The sequence below is a fragment of the Cervus canadensis genome, chromosome 1 (assembly GCF_019320065.1).
Source record: "Cervus canadensis isolate Bull #8, Minnesota chromosome 1, ASM1932006v1, whole genome shotgun sequence".
Taxonomy (NCBI): domain Eukaryota; kingdom Metazoa; phylum Chordata; class Mammalia; order Artiodactyla; family Cervidae; genus Cervus; species Cervus canadensis.
In genome coordinates this window covers 100,149,339-100,173,533 of record NC_057386.1, presented here as the reverse complement: position 1 = coordinate 100,173,533, position 24,195 = coordinate 100,149,339, and the positions used below count along the sequence as shown (strand labels likewise).

The window sequence follows — 24,195 nt, the reverse complement described above, 5'->3', positions numbered from 1 at the left end:
GGGCTGATTGGCTGGGGCAGGGAGGGCAGGGTACATAAAAAGCAGCTGTGGACCATCTGGGAAGGTCAGCCTCATCATCCAGCTATAGTCAGAGCCCTGGGCTTCCCTGACATCTTCACCATGAGTGGGTGCCCCTTTGTAGGAAACAACTTTGGGTGAGTATTTACCTCTATCCTGAGTATGGTAAAGCTCTTAGGAGTGTCAAATATGAACAGTAATTTCAGAATTTCAAGAGCAAGTGTGAAAACCGTCAGCCTTCTCCCACTGTTTAATCAGCTACTTTGAAAAGTTAGGAATACGAGAATTCTCGTCGCTCCTATTACTCAGTACTGTGACTTCTCAAGCTCTATTTTTGCCCCCTTCACTTCTTTCACCGGCAGATATGCTTTTAAACCACTCTCTGCACAAGACAATGAAGAAGACAAATCACAGGCCGGTGTGAATAGAGCCCGGAAAGGAGGACTTATCTATGGAAACTACCTGCAAGTAAGTGGCAGGGTCCTTACAAGGATTATCTGTCATTTTTAGTCCCTAAACTCAGCTACGTGACATTTTCATATTTGGAGATTGTTTTGTGTTTGTTTTTGTATTTGGGCTTCCCTGGTAGCTCAGCTGGTAAAGAATCCACCTGCAATGCAGTAGACCCCGGTTTGATCCCTGGGTCAGGAAGATCCCCTAAAGAAGGGATCGGCTCCCCACTCCAGTATTCTTGGGCTTCCCTGGTGGCTCAGCTGGTGAAGAATCTGCCTGCAATGTGGGAGACCTGGGTTTGATCCCTCTGTTGGGAAGAGACCCTGGAGAAGGGAATGACTACCCACTTCAGTATTCTTGCTTGGAGAATTCCATGGACGTTATAGTCCATGGGGTCATAAAGATTCTCAGTCACCAAATAGTTTTATGGATCTAAAGATATCTCTTTTTATACAAATGTATGCTTTTTCGAGCATATATTTTTGTTAGAAAATTCTAAAGTCTTGTATGTGAAGTTTCACCTGCCTGACAAAAGTACAATAACGGCAGAGAAAGCATAAATAACTGGCTGGCATTGCATGACCTGTTCACGTGAGACCTGGTTACTAAATCCCAGCCTAGAATTGCAAATGTAGCCAGACAGCTTCTCTTTTAAATTCTTTATTGTGAAGTGGAAATGTTGAAGACAAAAGTTTAGATGAAAGAAGGGTGTTACAAAGAGGTATTTGAACATTATTTTATCTTTTTTTTTGGCCACTTGGCATGTGGGAACTTAGTTCCCTGACCAGGGATTGAACCCTCACCTCTTGCAGTGAAAGCATGGAGTCCCAACCACTGGACCACCAGGGAACGTGCTGGAGATTATTTTTAAGATGTGAAATGATTAGAGTCCTTGATGACTTTGTTGATGGGTTTCTAAGGATGAGCTGATAGGCAATGTTAAGACCTTCTTAGAACTGACTCTTTAGGAGAATAAAAGAACAGCAGACACACAGTAGGCTAAGCAAGTTATAGAGCTTTTATGGCACGGGCTTCAAGAGATGGAAGGGATGTGATTTCTCAGTGAGGGTAATAGTATATATTTGGATAGATTTCTGGGCTTCCCCAGTGGCACAGTGGTAAAGAATCCACCTGCCAATGCAGGAGACTCTAGAGACTCAGGTTCAAACCCTGGGTTGGGAAGATCCTTTGGAGGAGGCCATGGCAAACCACTCCAGTGTTCTTGCCTGGATAATCGCATGGTCAGAGGAGCCTGGTGGGCTACAGTCCATTTGGTTGCAAAGAGTCAGACATGACAGCACACACACATACACAGATATAATTTCTTCTGAAAAGAATAAAACTCATAAATTCAACTCACTCCTTGTTAAGAGACATTAATTGTTTAAAAGAAAGTAGATTGGTTCCTGAGTATTTGGTAGACTTCTTTTTATAGTATCATATTCTATTTATTAAAGTTGGTAAAAATCAAGTTTTGCAATTTCAATATCAGTCTTTTTGTAATCTTTTTTCCAGTTTTATTGAGATATAATTGACATATAACTTCACATAAGTTTAAGTTGCCTACATGTTGACTTGATTACACTTACATACGGCATAGTGATTGCTACCAGAGCATTAACTAATGCCCGCATCATGTCACATAATCACCTTTCTTTTTTTTTTTTTTGTGGTAAGAACACTTAAGATCTAGTATATGATGCATTGACATTAACTACAATCACTATGGTGTACATTAGATCCTAACTGTAACTTATTCATCATGTAAATAGAAGTTTCTACAAAATCAGTTTTTCTATTTTTTTTTTTTTTTTGTTTGAAGTTGGAAAAAGTTTTGAATGCACAGGAGCTTCAAAGTGAAATAAAAGGAAATAAAATCCACGATGAACATCTTTTTATCATAACTCATCAAGGTAAGTCACACACAGGGTTGAACAGTAACTATTCATAGTAGTTTCCCATTAGTAATGAGGAAAGTTACGATGCTTTTAACTGTAGAACGGTGGAAGAATAAAGTATCACATTTGTTAGGATGCTTGCAAATGCTCTGCTGTCAGATAAATTATCATAGGTCCTCCTTCTGGGATTTATTACAGTCTTCTTTCTGTTACCTCATTACTTATTGGATCAGGTAGGACTTTGTCCTTAATCCGAAGAGACTTTTTATCTCTTGGAATTCACAAAGAATCTGAAAATTAAGATGTCACTACTTGTCAACTCAGAGCTGTTTTCAAGAAATAGATCACTCACATTTACTGTAACTTTACATGTCCTACAGAAATCTGGTAAGAAACAGGAATATAAATTTTATCTAAAACATATATTCATTCTCTCCAGACTTCTAACCTCTGGGAAGTGGTTTTTTAACATAGGAGTCCCTGACTTTGGAAGTTTAGGAAGTCTCAGAACTCTTTGAATTGTATGCAAGATTTCACAAATATGTGTCTTACAGAACTCTGTTACCCCAAAACATTAAGATTTACTCTAAATCCTTCATGTTATAATACTGTCCTCTGGTTGATCATGGCCCCATGTCTCATGCTGATCAGTGCTAAATTTCTAGATGTTTCTTTGTCTTACCAATTCTTTCTGTATTTTCCTCAAATGATTGTTTTCTTCACTGACTGGCTAATATAATCAACTCCTTTGAGAAAAAAAAAAAGGAAAATAATTGACTTACTGTGTTACTTCTTCTGTTTTTTATGTTGACATTCTGTTGGTGGCTTATACCAAGACAAAATCAATGAGGGCAGAATGACAGCAGGTCAGCATACATCTAGAATCAGAAATCTATTTCGAATCCCATCTCTACCATTAAAGATGATGCAACCTCAGTCTGATTTCTGGACCAGTAATTCTCTCCATTTCCCCATCTGTACAATGGGAAGAATGATTACATCTTCTCATTCACAGAGCTCTTGTGAGGATGACATGAGATAAAGTGTGTTACACACTTGGTTCAAGGTACACCATGCAATGAGCTCATAGTAAATGGTAGCTTGCATCATTTGATGGAGAAACTTTCCTTCCATCAGAACACAAGGTCAGCAGGTCACAGGACCTGCTACCCAAAGTTAAACTTGAAAAATTGATAAATAAACTGATCAAAAAATATTTGATTTGCTCTTTTTGTCTAAAGATGGAAATTTGATTTCTAAAGTCTCCTTAGCTCTAATTTAAAGGTATAATTTTATTCTCTTCATTAGTACAGAAGCACAGCCTTTGCCCAAACAGAATGCATGAGCAATCATTAAAATGATTCATTTCCATGTTCCCCTAATGACTATGTTTGCTGTTTAATTTATCTATTTATAAAATAATCACCCAGTGTTTATCTTATCTCACACATTATGCCAGGAGCTGAGGGAAACTGATGAATATGACAGAGTTTCAGCCTGTTCATAGCTTGTTCTCCCTATAAAGTCTAAATCTCTAGAAACAAAAATGTTGTCATACTCATTAGGGTGCGTGCATGCACGCTTAGTTGCTCAGTGGTGTCCAACTTTTGCGACCTTATGGACTGTAGCCCACCAGGCTCCTCTGTCCATGGGTTTATCCAGGCAAGAATACTGGAATGGATAGCCAGTTCCTTCTCTACAGAAACTTCCCAACCCAGGGATCAAACCCATGTTGCAGGCATCAAATTTCTGTATTGCAGGCAGATGCTTTTCTGTCTGAGCCACCAGGGAAGCCCATTCATAAGGTTAATGAATATTAATATCTCACTTTATAGATATTCAGTATTACTTCTGCTTCTCCACACACCTCCAGCTTCCACATGGGAAGATAGGATTATTTGCTGTATCCCAAAAAGACACAATATTTTGTTGAAAGAAATCAGTTGAAAAATAACATAAAGCATATAAATAACATACCTGACATATTAAAACATTCATTAAAAGGAGGCTATTTTAACTTGATCACTAATACTTGTTTGTAGCATAAAATAGGACTATGTTGGCATTTACTGACTTTTAAGTTACATTTTTATTTCTCTTTCAATGTGTTAGCCTTTTCTTTCATATAATTATGGTCAAAAGGCTCCTGACTGATGATGATCTTCTCCTTGCAGCTTATGAACTCTGGTTTAAGCAGATCCTGTGGGAATTAGACTCTGTTCGTGAGATCTTTCAGAATGGCCATGTGAGTTGCTATGTCACTATATTGCTTTCATACTTTTCTTTGAGAGTGTAGAAAATATTATTAATGGGAAAAGTTTAACACCAAATGGTGGAATTAGTATTTAAGGGGAAAAAAGTTTGTAGTGTAGAGAGTTTAGTCATGTTCTTCCAGTGTAATTATCACCATGCCCTTGCTTTAAGATTCCTTTCAAATTTTATTTTCAAATAAATTTTATTTTCAAATTTTATTTTCAAAATTTTATTTTATTCCTTTCAAATTTTATTTTCAAATAAATTTTATTTCCTTTGTTTAGAAATCAATTTTTTCCCCTGCAAAAAGTTGTTACAAATGATGGCGGATTGCCAGGACAGCTAATGTAGATTTTTTAATAAATAGCTATCAGAATTGTATTTCTAATGAATGTTTGCTATGGGAAGATAGGAGCAATGATGAGGGAGGTGAGACAGGAGGAGAGGTGGAGATAGGGAAAGAGAACAGACAAGAGAGGAGGATGAGCCAGAAGAGGATGAGGAGGAACAGGGTGGGCGGAGGAAGAGTCAGAATCCTGGTGATGTTCCCTCAGCCTCCCTTCCAGCCCACTTCTTGCACACATACCTTCCTCCATCCTTGGAGGACCCAGGACACAGCCTGGTGTTCTCCAGCTCAGAGCCCCTGAGCCAAGGAGGCTGGGAAGGAGAGAACATTCATCCTCAGACAGTGAACATCATCCCCATCCATCTCCATGGCAACTCCTGCCCTTGGGACAGAAGAGAGGAATCCAAGGGTCTGCTTAATCCTTACCCACAAGTCTCCACGTTCTCCTAACCTTTATTCCTCAGAGCAAAACTAAGAGAGACATTTGCTTTGAAATCAGTGGGAGTTGTGTTCCAGAATTTATTTAAATTGAACTTCCATAGAATTTTTCTAGTTTTAAAGAAAAAGATGATTTTAATGTTGCAGACATTCCTTGCAAACAATTCAGAGTTGCCATTTGTTTAGCATCTACCTAAGGCACATTTTAATGCAAATGTTCCTCTTTAAAGTAGAGATAACATCCACAGGAGTGCATTGTTACTTATTCTCTATTTAGTGTCTCCCAGAATTGAGGATTGATTATTCAAGTGTCTTGTTTCCTAACACCCAGGTCAGGGATGAGAGGAACATGCTGAAGGTGGTCACCCGAATGCATCGAGTGGTGGTGATCCTCAAACTCTTGGTCCAGCAGTTTTCCGTCCTGGAGACCATGACAGCCTTGGACTTCAATGACTTCAGGTGTGCACACGGCTTTGCCAGCATGCAGGGGTTACCCTTCCGTTCTGATGGGCTGGGGAGAACGAGCCTGCTGTTTCGTGTGGCGTTAAGGAGTCCCTCTGTCACTGTGAGCACGTGGGAGCCGTCGTCTCGAAGCATTTGAGTAGCTATTGAAAATATTTCATCTCTTCCTTTTGCATATAATCATAACAGAACCTATTAAATTCAATTCATCATGTATACCCTGGTTTTATCCCAAAAGGACTTTAGACAGCTTAGCATGGCTTAAAAGGCTGATACAATACACATAACTAAATTTAAATGATTAGAAACCAAAAGTACAAGAGAAACAGGAATGATATATAAAGAAGTCCCAAAACTGACAGTATAAGTTATGGATTGAACAATAAATTTTATTTTTTATATGTTTTTTTATATTTTTTATATGTTTTAAAATTTTATTTTATATTTTTATATATATTTTATATTTAATATTAGACTACAGTTAATTAATAATGTGTAAGCATCAGGTGTTCAGCAAAGTGACTCAGTTATACATGTACATGTATCTATTCTTTTTCAGATTCTTGTCCCACTTAGGTTGTTATGGAATGTTTAGCAGTAAACTATACATTTTATAAGAAAACTTTTTTCATAACTAAGATTTGAGAAGAAATTTTAAGAGCACGGGGTGCAGAAGCAGTGTCCTCTACATGGTTGCAAATCAAATGAAAAGAAGTGGAATTCCTTTTTAGTATATACTTAACAAATTGAAGTCTTAGTACCAGTTATAGGGAGAACATTTATAGCGATGTGAGGGCTGTGCCTGGTGGGAGTAACCACATTTTGTGATGCCCTGTTTTGTGCTAGGCAACATCCCATTCATTTCACTTGTAGAGCCTCATAGTGCTGAACTTTAAGAACTGAACTTTAAGGAGAAACTGAAGAAAATTTATAAAGGACTTTTTAGCACTACTGAATAAGTATTGCTCAATGTTCATCTGTCTTTATCTTGAGAAAAAACTTAGTATACACACATGCATGTACATGTATGCATGTGTATATATAAGTGCACATGTGAACATACATACACAGATATAAACACACATTGATACACATAAGACAGTTCACAAACTATACAAACATCAGCCTACAGAGAGGATGATGGCTGGGCGCTCCTTGTCCTGATTTGGATCAATTCCAAGTCATAGGTTCAGCCCTGGGCTGCTGTGTGTCTTTGCCTGGTGACACTTGCAGAATCACATGACCACCACCTTCCCCTCTCCCCAAGAAGGCAGTGTTACAGCGATTTACAATGTGCACCTTCCCCTGCTCTTCTCTCCCGGGACCTGTTCTTAAAGAGAGTACTTATCCCCGGCGTCCGGCTTCCAGAGTCTGCAGTTCCGCCTGTTAGAAAACAAGATAGGGGTTCTGCAGAGCTTGAGGGTCCCTTACAACAGAAGACACTACCGCGACAACTTCGGAGGGAAGGACAACGAGCTTCTGCTGAAGTCGGAGCAGGAAAGGACGCTTCTGCAGCTGGTGGAGGTGCGTGCGCAGACGGGACGTTTCGCTCAGCACGTGTTGTTCACTGAGCTTCTGCGAGGTCCGGACTTCAAAACTCCTGTCGAAATGGGGTTGCATTTGTTGTAAATAAGAGAAGAATGAATTTATAAAAATACTTCAACTGGTAAATTCCACTAATTAAAATATTAAGAACTCTCTTGAGAACTTCAGAGATGTTTCTATAGTCAATGATTATTTAATAACCTCTATATTTTATTAAAACAATCCTGTTAAACATTCCTGCTAAGCAACTAGCATTGGGTTAACTGATTTTTAAATTGGGTACGGCTATTTATTTAGTGAGCTTTACTTTAAAATATTCCATAATTGAAAATTTCCACAAGTTGAGTATGTTTCTTAGTTAAACTACATCACTAAGGTTCATCACTAAGGTTCTGTCCTTCATAATTTCCCCCAGTCATATCTAATTCTCTGTGGGTCTGTACATGGTCCTGAGGAATTATTAGTTTCTGCACAAGAAAATTATTAAATAAGGATGTACAGTCTTGATTTCCTGGACAAAGGTTTTACTTGGCAAATTAAACTTTTATCAAATTATGCTCTGCTCACTAATCCCCTGGGCATTTTAAATACAGATTTAGGTTAATATACTATTAATGCCACTTAATGGCTATAGACAAAGAATCACAAAGTTAAATTCAAAACCAAGAATAGGCTACATGAGAGTTCACAGAGATGCATGGACTCGTTTTTATTTCTAGATTAAAAATCCTGTGAAATCTTGAAATAATTGAGTAGCTAGCTGATTTCAAAGTTGCTAAGTACACAGTGTCCTTGCATTTAGATCAAATCAAATTATATATGTTATGATTCCTTCAGCTCCTAAGACATAAACTATTTTGAGAATAAACTAGTATACCTCATTAAAACAACATATACATATGTTCATAGATTTACAGAACAAAATTGGGATTTCTGTAATAATTTGTTAATAAAAAGTAAATTTTTAATATGATTGTCTTCTAGATTAGGAGAAAAAAGCACTGCTGTTTTATAAATGAAAAAATTGAAGGGGAGAGGGGATGTAGCTCAGTGGTAGAGCATTTGACTGCAGAAATTGAAAGGCAAGAGAAATATTTACACACAAAAAGATTAAGGATGTATTGACATTTTCCTCAAAACCAGGAAAATTTTATATTTCAAGTTCACAAATGTTTGTTACAAAGCATTTTACATATTTTAAATTTTACAATGTATTCGCTTGAAAAATATTTACTTCAGGCATGGCTGGAAAGAACCCCAGGTTTAGAGCCGCATGGATTTAACTTCTGGGGAGAGCTTGAAAAGAACATTGTCAAAGGTTTGGAAGAAGAATTCACGAAGATTCAGGTATTTGTGAAACCATAAGTAAACATAAGTTTACTACAGGAGAAGTTTTGGGAATTTTATTTTCTCTTAGTCTTTCATTTTCCTTATAGTCTTTTTCTTTTACATGTGCATTTGCTTGGAATATATTACACAAGTGATTTAATTTTATTGATGCATAATAAAAAATAAATGAAGGAGTTTATTGTAGGTAAGATTTTGAGGAGATGAGACTAATAGACATTTTTCATTTTAATTGAAAGTTTCATGTTATGATTGCTTCTAGACAGAAGTGGGCTCCCAAAGGACCAGTCAACCAATACATTAAGTCACGTTAACTTCCCCTTCACTCATGTGTGCTGAGTTCTTCCTATTGGCTGAGTTCTTCCTCAGACAATGGCAAGCTTCTCTCAGTTAAAACAATACCGTTGATTCCTCAATTTCTCTCATGTTAAGGGCCCTCATCCTTTCTTCATGACCAAATTTTTGGAAGAGTTGTTTCAATTCTGCATCTTGAGAGGCTATGTGCACCATGCAGTGTTATCACAGTCGTGGGTCAAATTCCCCTTCCCTTCTTGGTGACCATGTAACATACCCTTCTGCTACCCAGTTCTCTTTGCTTCCCTCCCTTCATTGGCAAAATGTGAAATATGAGTATTTACCTCATAGGGATATTGTGAACATTACACTGCATTCAGATTTGCAGGGTATTTTGAAGAGCAGTGAGTGTAATTATTTCTTTTTCTCCATCTAATTCTCACCCTGGTTCAGTCTTCCTTCCTGTCATTCACAAATGACCCCCATACGTAAATCCAATGGCCGTTTTATCTTCATGTTATTTCACTTCCTACTGGCTTTAATACTAATGACTACCTACACTTTCTTGAACATTTTCCCCCCATGGTTTTGGTATCAACATTTTGTCCTCACCTAGTTTTCTGACCCTTACTTCTCCAGCTCTTTCATGGGTTCATGTTTCTTTGTGAAACCAGTAACTTATGGAGATTCACAATGCATGGGCTCAGGTCCCTTGTATCTTCTTTTTCCTCTTCCACCGGGTGAACTTGTTTACACCTGCTGCTGCGGCATCTGCTTAGACACCAGTAATTCTCAATTGTTTACCTCTAGCTTATTTGGCTCTTTGAATTTCAGATTCCATTCTTCTTTCTCAGATAATTCTTTCCCAGTCTTCAGGTCTTAGTTCAAGGAAAACTTCAGCAGGAGGGTCTTTCCTGACCTCTCTGCTAATGTAAGTTGGGATGATATGACATTGCTCCTTTACTTCACTGCCCATGGTTACAATTATTTAAATTTTTTTTTCAAAAAATTTAGGTATAGTTGTTTTACAATGTTGTATTAGTTTCTGCTGTAAAATGAAGTGAATCAGCCATATGTATACATACATCCCCTCTGTCTTGAGACTCCAAATCCCCCACCCCACCCATCTAAGTCATCACAGAGCACCAATCTGAGCTCCCTGTGATACACAGCAGCTTCCCACTAGCTATCTGTTTTATAGTAGATAGGGTTTCCCAGGTGGCACAGTGGTAAAGAATCCTCCTGCCACTGCAGGAAATGCAAGAGAAGTAGGTTTGATCCCTGGGTCAGGAAGATTCCCTGGAGGAGAAAATGGCAGCCCACTCCAGCATTCTTGCCTGGAAAATCCCATGGACAGAGGCTACAGTCCATGGGATCACAAAAGAGTCAGACATGATTGAGTGACTGAACACAAACATGCATAGTGTATATATAATCCCAATCTCCCAATTTATCTCGCTGTCTGGCCCTCTGTTTCCAAACCTCAATGCCCACACATCTGTTCTCTACATATTCATCTCTATTCCTACCCTGCACTGTTTATAATAGCTAAGATCTGGCAACAACCTAAATGTCTATCAGCAGAAGAGTGGATGAAGATGTGGTACATTTATAAAATAGAGTATTACTCAGCCATAAAAAAGGAACGAAATCAGGTCATTTGTAGAGAAGTGGATGCACCTAGAGTCTGTCATACAGAGTGAAGTAAGTCAGAAAGAGGAAAAATAAAGTATATTAATGCATATATGTGGAGAAATGGTACAGATGAACCTAGTTGTATGGTTGTAATTTAACAAGTTTTCACTGTTTCACCAGATAGAGATCAGGGGGCTCAGTTTTTCCTCACTATTTTTTCTCTGTCACTAGCTGACATTTACTGAATAAATGAATAGTCCATTGGCCATACAAGGCACACACATTCTGACCACATGATATGCTTGATCTGATAAATGGAAGTCAGCTGGAGTAACTGATTTTTGCTCTAAGTAATTGAGTCCTAAGTAGAGCATGTGTTGAAGGCAGGAAAATGCAAATTTCCTTAAACAAATCAATAAATATCGAATGAATAAAAATATAACAGTGAAAAATATCTAAGGAATTGTATTTATAGAATACTGCACTGAAGATAGAATTTCAGTAGAATTAGTAGTTTCTCTGACTAGGAATTCTTAACTTTTCCTAAGTGGAATTAATTTACTCCCTGTATTAAATAATTATTGTCTAAAATTAGACATTATTGATCACTCATAGTCTCTCCAGTTTTGCCTGAGTTCATTTATCATGACATTTATGAAAAGAGTATTTGAGTTTAACAGATCATTTAAACTTAAACAAAAGGGTAGAACCAGTGGGCATGAGGGAGGGCCTGGCTCACAATTTCCAAGCTATACTCTTAGATGATACTGTGCATATCCTAGGGACACCTTTTCTGCACCTGGGCTAGTCTATTTCTCACAAGCAATATTTTCTAAAATAAGAATTTATTTTCTCTTGGGAATATTAATGCAGCTTTCCTCCCAAAGGCTAAGGAAGAGTCAGAGGAAAAGGAGGAACAAATGGCTGAATATCAGAAGCAGAAAGAGGTATTACTGTCCTTATTTGATGAGAAACGTCATGAGCATCTCCTTAGTAAAGGTAGGCATTTCTATTCAGAGGATCCTTCCCCTGGAACATAAGACTGTGAGACCAAAATACCATACCCTACTTTGGGGGGATAAAATGGACATTGATATTTCCATTCATAGAAGTAAGGAATTTAAAAATTTATCTTACAAGTTATCTTTATCAATTTTTTCTTATTTTGAAAGTGACAAAGTATATTTAATAAACTTTATAATTCTATAATTTAGTTGCATTATTTTCAGTGAGATATTAATAAATGATATAGGAACTAAGTATTTAGAGGAAAAAAGGTCAAGTCCTTTTGTCTGTGGCTGTTTATTGCATGATTTCTAGCTCTATTTAAAAGTTTTGAGAATTTAAAGTGTGTGTGTGTATACATGTGTGTATTATTTTGTCTTTTAAAATCTAATACTAAAATAATGTTTTAAATGATAGTTTTCCAAATTCAAGCTAAGGGATTAAATATTTAATTAACATTCACATTATTTTCTAAAAACATGAACAATTACTTAAGGTGATGATGCCAAATTAACAGGAGGGTCTTAAATTATCTATTAAATTAAAACTTGTTCCATGTCTTGCAGGAGAAAGACGGCTATCATACAAAGCACTTCAGGGGGCCTTGATGATATATTTTTACAGGTAAAAACAAGTCAAAAGAAGAGAATTTGAAGCAAAAATTGAGGAGTAGATATAGATAATGTATCCAGTATAAAGCTTATACATTGCAATCATAGTTTTTAAAAAGTCATTTAGATTTGGGAGAAAGCTTAGAAAATAATTGTGAAGTTTCATGAGGTTTTTCTTTATTTTAAATAGTAAGAGTCCAATGTTATCCCTGTCATGGGTTAAAAACACACACACACACACAAGTTAATCAAATATGCTTTTCATTAAATTCTGTGACATTGTGTCCTAAGGACCGGAAGTTGAATCTATCTCAGAATCTTAGCCATGAAATAGGTTCTGTCATTTAATGACATTGTTATTCCTGTTTATAAAATGAAAAAGAATGAAGTAGAAGCACCATATAAATTGCTGTTCTGTTTGCTCTGCAATTTCAAGTCTAATTGTCATCACCACCCACCATGTCTGAGGCCCATCTTTGTGTTTCATAAATTGAATGTGTCAGAGCAATAGATGCCATGCTGGTATAAAGCCAAAAAAACAAACAAACAAAAATCTATGTTTACTGCATGTCTTACTTGAATTCATTTAGTTTTTCAATCCTCTCTCACCTACTTTTCAGAATGGCAGCAGCATAAAAAACAGTTTTGACTGTTTTCCTCAATTCTTAGTAAATATATGCCATTCAGGCTTATGTATCCTCTGCAGAAAATACACAGAGGGAGCTGATGAAGGAGATGAAAACAGAAATATATATATGTAAATAAAATTATATATATATGTATAAATTTAAGAAATATATAAAAATATACATATATATACTTTTATTTTATTTATATATATTTATTATGTATATATGTATTAGAGGAAACTTTAACAGGCAGCCTTTGTTTTCACAGTTTAATATCCTTGCCTGGAAGAAGTTTCTGACTATTCAGTTCAGTTCAGTCGCTCAGTCGTGTCCGACTCTTTGCGACCCCCATGAATCGCAGCATGCCAGGCTATTACTGGCTAGAAAACCTGAGATGGTGTCTGTGTCTGCCTTTTATGAGAATGGGGGTGGGGTGTGACTCTGGTTATTTCATGTACTTCAAGGAATCTTCTAGAATCTTTAAACACACATTGCAAGATGAATCGTGTTATCTCCTAAGCCTGGGACAGTGATCAAAACTGTCACAGCTCCCCAGAGGCAAAGGGGATGTTGGTTTGGGGCCCAGCAGATTGTAGAGTATGTGTTCTTTCTGACACTCTGGACTTGGCTGGACATGTTTATGGTCCAGATGATGATGGTGGTTTTGTTCCCTAGGGAAGAGCCCAGGTTCCAGGTCCCTTTCCAGCTCCTGACTTTCCTCATGGATGTGGACTCACTCATGACCAAGTGGAGATGTAAGCCCTTCCCCCCAACCTGACCCACAACCCTGCTTCCCTTCAAGCACCATTAGCCCTCTGTCCTCCACTTGTGTGTGCGTGTGTGTGTGTGTGTGTTGGGGGGGATGGGCTACTTTGTGAAAAAACAGCTCAGCAATTTCTCTGAGGGCCACCCACCCAGGCCACCCACCCAGTGCAAAATGGCAGGCAGTTTTCAGGGCTCACATGTTCTTTGCGGGCCCAGGAAAATGTCGTGTTTGATCATCAGAAAGAAAGTGAAGTAGCTCAGTCTTGTCTGACTTTTGCGACCCCATGGATTGTAGTCTACCAGGCTCCTCAGTCCATGGGATTTTCCAGGCAAGAGTACTGGAGTGGGTTGCCATTTCCTTCTCCAGGGGAATCTTCCCAACCCAGGGATTGAACCCGGGTCAAACGCTTTACTGTCTGAGCCACCAGGGATCATCAGAAGGAAAAAGTAGACTTTAGGTCAAAGAAAATGTTTTAATTTATAACAGTAATGTAGTCATCTTTGTGTCAATGCAATTTGAAAATATAATACCAGTAGTTTTGTTTTAATGGAGGAAGGGCTCCATGAAGGCGATAGGAACAAGTGCTCATAAAAGTCAGTGTGCCCCCACCCCCCGCCCTGGCATCCAAGAGCTAATCCTAGGGAAGAATGGATGCACCGCGCAGCGGGGACCAGGCGGAGCGCCGGGCAGTCTCTCCTTGAGCTGCGTTGGCTCACACTCGAACCTCCCATAGGGAATGATAAAGGGGAGCCTTTCCTCAGAGGCAATAATAGTTCCGACCCCTCCTCCTCACGCCCCGGAGCTAATGTGTGTGTTCACCTAGATAACCACGTGTGCATGGTGCACAGGATGCTCGGCAGCAAGGCGGGCACCGGCGGGTCCTCTGGGTACCAGTACCTGCGCTCCACCGTGAGGTAAGCGGGCCTTCCCCCTCACCTCCACGGGGCCGCCAGCGCCTGTTTCTCCACAGAGAGGTGCTTTATCTAGGCAAGGCACTTACACTTGCTCCTGTCTGAACTGCTGGCAACACATTTATCCTTAAATTAAGGAATTCCTCCAGAAGCTTCTGGAGATCATTGTAAACATCCTTATTTCCGGAAGGTCATCAATTGGATCCTGGGATGAGAGGGGGCACGGTGCCAATATTTTCATCACCCGTGAGGGAGGGAACCAAGTTAACCCAAGGAGAAGTGTTTTCAACTCATTCTCCCTCAGGTTTGGGCTAGACTAAAACAGGTATCATTAATATCACCAATGTCCTCTTGGCCAGATGAATGACACAGCTTGTTTACTGAAATGACTTTTATAGTATTAAAAACCACTTCCATGTCTCCAGAGTGCCCTTTTCATATTATTTACAAGAAAAGAGGGCAACATTTACTGAGCACTCAAAACATGCTAGAGAGATTTCAAGGACATTCATTTTCTTATTTAGTATTCCCAGTGTTATGGATAGATAGATATATAGACACATCTGAAAACTGGAAAACTTATATGGCCCCTTGGGAAAGGAGAATCAGCTCGAGAATAAATGAGGTGTTCACATTTAATCTCTAAATTTCTTCAAAAAATTTTTTGAAGTATAGTTGATTTACAATGTTGTGTTAATTTTTGCTATATAGCAAAGTGACCCTGAAATTCTTTGTAATTCACCTATTTTCATCCCTAATCTTACCACCTGATTGACTAAATTATAAAATGCACAGCTTGTTTTCATTATTTTTATACATCTTCATTTTCCCAGGAATAAAAGTTAGATTGAATGATTCTAAAAATTTATTAGTTTGAATTTTTATAATCATTACACATTTTCTCCTTTCCTGGAAATAAATTCTGTGAGCATGAAACAATAAATGATCATAGAAAGTGAGCACACCCATCAGTGGTGGTGGGAATAGTGAATACAAACCACCTTCCTAGTGTGTCACTTTCTCATTAAATCATCACAAAGGCCTGGTGAGAGGAAGGGATTGTGGTTTTTATTTTATGAAGTTGGAAACCAAAACACTAAGCTTTGGACAACTTGACAAAGGTCACATAAGTTGCAAATGACAGCAAAATATGAACCCAAATGTGATTTTAAAGACAAGTGTTCTTCTGCAAGTGAAATACAAGTGAAAATAGTTGGCTAACAAACACAAAAGCAATCTTAAAAGTGAAAACAGCTCTTACAGACTTTTATTATATAATCTGAGATGGTGTTTCAATATATCAATGCACTCATGTCTATTACTTGGCGGCTACTTTACAGGTGGGAAATATTTTCCAGTGAACAACTGGGAATTTTATTTGCTTTCAATTTACTGTTTTGCATCCCACCCTTTAAAAGTCAGAAACAGGAACACATCCTTATCTTTATGAAGGTAGCATGACAGTAATAACTCTAGGTTTTGTTCTGGCCCAGTCTGGTCCTGATCACTGAAACACGTAATATTGTTTTATGGACATAAACTTTGGATATGGAATAAAAATGAAGCAATCTTAATACTAACACTACTTGATATGTACAACACATAACATATATAATATGATAGAATATAGAAATTTATTTATGGTAAAATATCATTATTTGAAAATTTTAAAAATCTTTCATATCAATAATTCTAAAACATCTGTATATATGTGTTTTTCCAGTGATAGGTACAAGGTATTTGTAGATTTATTTAATCTCTCAACATATCTGGTTCCCCGACACTGGATTCCGAAGATGAACCCAGTCATTCATAAGTTCCTTTACACGGCTGAATACTGTGACAGTTCTTACTTCAGCAGTGATGAATCAGATTAAAATCATCTGCAAAAACCCATGAAGAATATTGCTTTCTCAGTCTGCATTTTAAAAATTTTCTATGAATTTTCATGACTATACAGAGTCCTAATGTAATATATGTACTTACATATATATATATATACATATATAGCATATATTAAACATATAGCACTGTAGCGCTGATTCAAACCTAGAAATAATTTTATCACCTCATGTTTGTGATAACAGACTAAACACTAAGATAAGAAATTCAGTTAAATTATAACAGTGTACATAGTGTGTTTTCCTGTTAAAAACAATATCCTAGTACTTATCTTAATGTAACCATGTAATGTAATGGTTATCTCATTTCAAACTTTGTAAGCTTGTAAACTTCAGCTGTTTCAAATATTTTATGCAATAAAATGTGTCATTCTGTACAAAGAGGTGTTCAGTCAAACATTTTTGCAAGTATTAAAATTGTTTTTGACATGTATTCTTTTGGAAACATAGATTGCATTTGTTAGGACTCTTGGTGACCAAGGACAGAAATCTATCTGAAACTTACCTCGAGGGGTTCACTGGGCAGTTACTCCAGGAGATCCTATATGTGAGAAGAGTTTGGGAAACTTGGAGCCCCCAGGCATGGATGCGGGCCCTGGAGACCTCAGTTCCTGCCACCTGGGGGGAACTTGGTCTCACCTCTCTTTCTCAGTAGGGGTTGGCCTTGCTCTTCCCAGTTCTGTCCTCAGGCTGCATCCAGGCTTTAGCACCTCTAGACTCCCAGAGGGAAAAGTGCTCTTCCCAGCCTCAAGGCTCATGGTCTGGGAGGCAGAGCGCACCCTAAGGCACAGCAGAATTGAGGTGACCAGGGGTATTCTTTCCAGAAAACAGGAGACAGATAAACTAAGAAATGACCAAGTTCATTTGTCATGAAAAGTGTGAGACCCAGAGTTTAGATCAGACAGGAGTTCCTTTCTTCTCTTTCTAGGATGGCCTGGCAATACTTAGTGGAATTTCTGTTATGCAAATATTATAAAAAAATTTGGGATGTAGAGTAACCTTGACCTAGGGTGATTATCTCTGTAAGAAGCAGGTTCTTGATGGAACTGAACTATTCTTTGGTCTCAATTGCAACTTTTCTTATAAGAATCATACTGTCTAGTTTATCTCTAAATTACATATAATTGCTTTTGCTATATGTATGTGTGTATACTTATGTAGTACCTGATGGTGGTTAGGCTGAAAAATCCAAAGACAAACAGCATGGTGGCCAGTGGTAGTCCCTTAAGTTTGATAGTAAATGCATCTATTAATTACCTATTTTGATACAATGAGGTTAATGCCCAGTTTCCTATCTGTTTAATGGGGACAAAGTTTACAATTTTTGCTTTTTCTCATAAAGTAGTGAAGAAATATGTTAATGGATGTTCTGCCACCAAGATGCCTGGAAGTTTGAAATAAATGTTATTTGTTAAGACTTATTCTTTTAATAAGTAATCTTATTTAATTATTTTTATCTCGTTTCTTGGTGTGCTAGGTTATATAGCTGTAAGGGTTTTTTTCAAATGATGTATCACTAATTCTTATGTAAATGTCAAAACCACTTATGTACTATGTGTGCATACTCAGTCGTGTCTGACTCTGTGCAACTCCATGGACTGTAGCCCACCAGCCTCCTCTATCCATGGAATTTTCCAGGCAAGGACACTGGATTAGGTTGCCATTTCCTACTCCAAAACCACTTATAATGCCTCATTTAAACTTGCTTCTAGTGTCTACAATGCACTTTTAATAATTCTTAAATAAATCAAGAAATCATGGCTGCCCAATTTAGTATTCACTCTGAGATCCCAGTGAAATCACATCCAGGAACATCTTGATGTTTTTCATTATGACTTCTACTAAATACATGATGATTTCATTGCTGTGCTCTTGGCCTCACTGGGTGAGTGCCCAGCAGCTTGTCAGAGCTGGACCTCAGCTCTGACAAGGAACTTATTACACTCACGTGGAATAGTAAAGGAACTTAATACACTCACGTGTAAAGGAACTTATTACACTCACGTGGAGTAGTAGCTGGTGAGACTGAGAAGCCAGTGAAAGAGTTAAAGCTTAGGCAGGCAGTCTAAGGCCCTTAAAGGAGGAGGGGAACAGTCTTGCTCATGCAGTCCTTAAGCCTTGTGCAACAATATATCTTGCCTGAGATACATATTTAGGTTTGGAACTAATGATCACACAGCACAATGTCTTATTCATGGAAATGCTTTTCTTAGGCTCTATGTTAATGATTATGTAACAGATCTTGCCTGGGAATCTGTTTCTCAAGACTTGTACCCCTGATTGCACAGAAACAGTATTTCTTCCCCAGAGAGGTTGCCCCGAACCTGTTCTCCCTGGCTAATCTTGTACCAAAATTATCTCAGGATATATGCCTTGGAAAAGGGTCTCGTAGAACTAGGACAACCTTGAGGCATTCTTTTCATCTACTCTTAGCAGCTAGTTGAGAAGTATGTAATGTCCCGCTTAAACTACTGAGGCAGGTACTCTCCTGCTCCCTTCGAGTGCCTCTTGCTGGAAGCTTTCTCTATATTTGTTACTTTAATAAAATCTACACAAAGCTCTGAGTGATTGAGATGGTCTTTGGTCTCGGAGTTAAATCTTCTACTTCCGAGACCACGAATCCTGCAGCACCATTTACCATAAGCTATCATCTTGCAGGCTTGTCCGGGATCTTTAAGACAAGGTAAGAATACTCAGAGCTGGGACTCTTTTACTCTTTTATTGTAAAGTTTCTACTTTACTAGCTTAGAAGCATATGAATCAAACTTCTTTTCCCCAGTCAGCTTTTCCTTGTCCCTCTGACCATTTCATAACTGCCTGGGGAATTGAAATTACTAACCTAATCTGTTGAATCATAGACTTTCAAGGGACTTGCAATCCATACTGATACTGTGTACTATTACTCAGACCCCAAATTTGGATTGACAGTCACAAAGCACTTACGCTTGTTAGAAGCCAAAAGTTATACCTGGCTTGTCTTTTCATGCACTGCAGACAGGAGCACGTTCAAGAGCTGGGTGGAGCTCTGGCTCTAGGAACATCTCTCAGGATAAATGCTCTCTGAGCTGCCTGCCTTGGGGGTCAGCGACCTGAAAGTGAGTTCTTGTCATGGCTGTGCCTCCAGTCCATATGGATGGAGGCTCTGCTGGCAACTGTGAGATTTCTGAGGACACAGGTTGGGAATCCTAGGATCTGGTCAGATTGGAAGTGCAATGGGCTTCTTCCTTGGGTAAGGTTGGCTCCTAGTGGACCAGAGTATGCTCTCTGCTGGCTTTTGTCTCAACTCCTTAGATATTCTTCTGCGGAATCTGTGGAAATGAACTGGAAGGATTGGCCCTAATAGCTCAAGGACAAAAATCACTTTTTCCTTGCTGGCTGGCCCTTCACCACCTCTTTTTCTATCACATATCACCCCAGGTGGCATCAGAGGAGGAGCAAAAAATCAAGCCAAGGTTTTAATGGTGAGGACCTGGATATCAATCTGAGATGCCATCAGGTCTACCCCTAGTGCATCTCCACCCCACCTTAGTGGTAGAATGGGGAGGGATGGTAATGACATACCTGCGTTGGTAAGAGACAGGTTAACTACGGCCAGGGAAGGAAGCTTAGGTGGAAGACCTGTCTCCACCCCCATCTAGAGCAAGGAGGGATGCCTCCCATAGAAAAAAACCATGACACTGGGTGCCCTTTTTTCTCTCTTACAGATGGGAGCTAACAGCCACAGAACCACCCCTTTGAATTGTATCTTGAAAAACTGGGATAAATTTGATTCCTGGAGACTAAAAATCCCTTATACACAGGGTTTCTTTGTTTTAAGGAAGACCTCACCTCCCCGGAGAGACACTTTCTGCCTGGACAACATCTTATCAGTCAAGTCTACCCCTGTCATCAGAGCCAACTAGAACACTCTCTGGTTTAAAGTTTAGCTATGAAACTATGACTACAAAAAGGAGAGATGACATTTTTGACACTGAATGGCCATGATATTCTTTAGACCCCAGAGAAAACTGGTTAAAATGAAATCTTTTGAAATTACAGAACTGGTTCTTAAGAAAAAGCTGGCTTGTTAAAATACTTTTTTTGGAGGTCTGATCCTGCCTGAGAAACAAATCATGCCTGGGAGAAAACCTGAAGTTAACTCTTATCATGTCCTTGAGATACACAGCCCACTCTGTCTGGGACTCTAGCCATAAGCAAATTGGTAGAACTTCAGGCCAAGGAAAAAAAGGCAAAGAGACATTTTAAATTTTAAGTGGAAAACTGTGAGGTTTCTGTCTGTCCAGATTTATGTGTGTCTCAGTGTGTATTTCCATCCTTGACAACATTGCTAAAGGCTAATTGGTCAATGAGCTCTATTTGATTGGCCTAAAGAGAAGTAAGCGCATACATATCAAACACTTCTAAATTCAATAAATTAAACTAAAATGAATTTCAGGCTTGTGTGAACTGGGAAATATTCACTATTGAATTGATACCTGGTATTGATGTTTGTTTATTGATCTAATTAACATAGACAGTGTGAAGATACTTTTGCAAATGATATAGCTTTGGGTGATCTGTATTTACCAACCTACAAAATGATGATATAAAGTACAGTTCATGGTTGCTGAAAGAAAGTAGGACATGTGTTTTCAATAAAAAACTATAAGGAATGGAATTATATTCTATTAAGGAAAAAGGAAGTAAATCTGAACTTATAGGTGGCTGTCCTCTGAATGGGCAAATAAAGTGAATACAGAAAGTGTAAAAAGGTTTTGTGGCAAGTGGAAGAGAGTTTTGTGCATGATACAAGTTTCTTAAGACATTAAACTGCCTTTGAAATCTTTTATTGCTACTCTAAGTGAATAACTATTGTTTCACAGTAAATTAAAGCTGGTACCAATCTGGAATTTGGTTTTCTCTTCCTGTTGAAAGAACAAAGTTTTCCTGGAATGTGGTTTATGATAACAGACTATGGCACACATAGACAAATCTTATTCTGCTTCTACAAAAATTAACCCCTCATAGGGCATATAAAATGGATAAACCATGGCTATAAACCAAACAGTTGGGGTTATGGGAAATCCAAGACAGCCGCTTGACTTTTCCCAGCTCCCTGACAAACCTCACTTTTATTTGATAAGATAAAGCCTTTCCTGGCTTCAGGGTTAATATTTCACACTGGATAAAAATGGTTAAAATATGTTTTCTACAATCTCCAATGATTGGGGCACCCACTTTGCTGGCCCCGTCATACAGACATTGGCAAAAAACGTCACGAGCTTCTTGGGGACTATTGTTTTCACCGATGTCCTCGGTCATTGGGCAGGGACAGCAGAACAAAGGGATTGATTACATGAGATTGAATAGGCTGCTAAATATGACTAAATTTTTATGACTTTTATCTGACACATTACAGGCTTCTAATCTTTGTTTTCAGATGTAAAGAAGTTCTTCTCCTTAAGTTACTGATGGTTTAAAACAGTTTAATGATTTATCCTGGTGGGTAAAATTAAAACATTTTTGTTTTCTGTCTCATCCCTCCAGAAATTGGAGACACTTGGGTTCTGAACAGCCTCATTAAGGTTTAAAAAGAACAAACAAACAAACAAACAAAAAAACACCCCTGTCTCCTGACATATACAGAAATCTCAAAGTATACTGGGGAGCTCTAAAAGAAAAATATCTACCCAACTGATGTTAGGCCTATGGCATCTATTATGTTTCACTAAATATTAAGTTCTAGCTTTGTTCCCTCGTAGCTCAGATGGTAAAGAATCTGCCTGCAGTGCAGGAGATCCGGGTTTGATCCCTGGGTCGGGAAGATCCCCTGGAGAAGGAAATGGCAACCCACTCCAGTATCCTTGCCTGGAAAATCCCATGGACAGAGGAGCCTGGTGGGCTGCAGTCCATGGGGTCGCAAAGAGTCGGGCACAACTGAGTGACTAACACACACTTGTGTTTACTAAGACTCACTTCCGAGATAGTTCCTTGTGGTTATGTTACACTGCTAAGAGGTTTAATTAAGTTATTAAAGAGGACACTCTGAATTTGTTTCTAAACCTTATCTTAGTAACCAGTCTTTGAATAAAGATCAGATGCTCCAGGGCCTACAACCAGGAGATTAACAGCAAGCTACAGTCATTTAACAAACTAAGTCAGATGACCTGGAGATGTCACTGGGCTATACCTAATGGAAGTTCTTGACTTAAGGTCTTACTTATGATTTTACTATTACTGCTAACTACATTATTTTCTGTATTGCCTGTTTCAAGAAGTATTGTTCCTTACATTATGAAGTGTGTGACTGAGCCACTGATATGATAGTATACAGTTCCATATGAAATCCATAGTTATAATGGTGTGACTCTGTATATGAAAAGAAGCAACAACAGGGGATATTTCCCTGGACCAAGAGACTCGTGAGACAGGTGCAGTCCAGAGACTTTTGCTACTCACAGGGCCTAGTCCAGTAACAGCACATTGAGTGGCCTGTCAGTGAAATCTTCAACAGATCTGGGAATGAGCCTTCTCAGCACTGTGGGACAAGGTGGTCATGATATGCCCCCCAAACTATGGTCAAACTCATGGCCATAAAGGGGCCCTGTGACTGGACACTGGCACTTGCTGTCTGCTTCTACAAAGACTGAATCATGGATACTACAGTTACTGACCTTCAACATCCCTTGAATGGAATTCAGGGTAGAAATCAGAAATTAGGTCCTCACTCTGTGCTCTGGAAAAATGGACAAAACAGGCCTTTGGACAGTTAGATATTTTCAGGTAAATATTTTCTTAAGCCCAAATTTTTGCATCTTTTCATACCTAGAAAAATGCTAAAATTGTTAGTGGTGACAACTACATTGGCTGATATGTTAATACCACAATAAGAGGCTAAAGCCTACTTGGACAAACTTAGACAAGTGGTCTAAGTCTCCCTAAGACAGCTGTCTACATTGGGGTTCAGACTTGTTCTTCTAAAAAGAAATGGTAATATTTATTTTGTCTGTTAAGTTTCAGGTTGTCACTCTTTCAACTACTACTACGCTCAAAATGTAAATAAACACACCAAATGGTTCCATTCTTATAAACAGGGCAGCCCAAATGTTGACTCTCTCTAGACCATGATCAAAGTTACTACCAAATGTAAGCTGATTTGTTGACTCTTGCTTGCAACTGCTTGGACTGCTGATTACATTAATTCTTTTACTGATTTGTGGTCTCTGCCTTTTCATCTACTTGTCTACTTTGTTCTTTCTAAAGGATACAATGGCTTTCCAGACAAAGTAACAGTGATGTAGAGATTCTGGTCACTCTTCAAAATGGACTCCCTGATGTCCCACTCTGGTCACAGATACAATCTTGGTTCACAAGCCCTCCTTGCTGGGAAATTAGCTTGACTGGAAAAATTGTAATCATCTTATCCTTCCTGTTTTCTCCTTATATCTGTAACTGTATAATGAAATTTGTATATAAGTGGCTTGAGAGATTTAAGTGACAAATGGTCGTTCATGATCCTACAGTTCCTACTGCCTTCTCTAGCTATTACTCAGGGCCACTGAATCAGAGACCCTCAATATGAGGGTAAGGAGAATATTTTGCCTCAACCATTTAGGGTCTGCACCCCTCACCAGCAGGAAGAAGTTATGGAATGATTTCTCCACCCCTATCCCTGGTAACCATATTCTCCTAAAAGAAAAAGGG

At 38.5% G+C, this 24,195-nt stretch overlaps 1 protein-coding gene across 2 annotated transcripts; it reads left to right on the top strand.

The window, feature by feature from the left end:
- Nucleotides 1-20,813, top strand: TDO2 (tryptophan 2,3-dioxygenase). Of its 2 annotated transcripts, none has more exons than XM_043487714.1 (12): nt 1-155; nt 381-486; nt 2,294-2,384; nt 4,544-4,614; nt 5,738-5,865; nt 7,206-7,392; nt 8,653-8,760; nt 11,577-11,688; nt 12,261-12,318; nt 13,610-13,689; nt 14,524-14,614; nt 20,217-20,813. In XM_043487714.1, the coding sequence occupies exons 1-12, from the start codon at nt 121-123 to the stop codon at nt 20,248-20,250; spliced, it is 1,101 nt and encodes a 366-aa protein (XP_043343649.1). In that variant the 5' UTR covers nt 1-120; the 3' UTR covers nt 20,251-20,813. The 2 variants fall into 2 exon arrangements, with proteins under 2 accessions (XP_043343649.1, XP_043343641.1); XM_043487706.1 differs by lacking the exon at nt 20,217-20,813 and adding an exon at nt 16,335-16,893.
- The last annotated feature ends 3,382 nt before the right edge of the window (nt 20,814-24,195 follow it).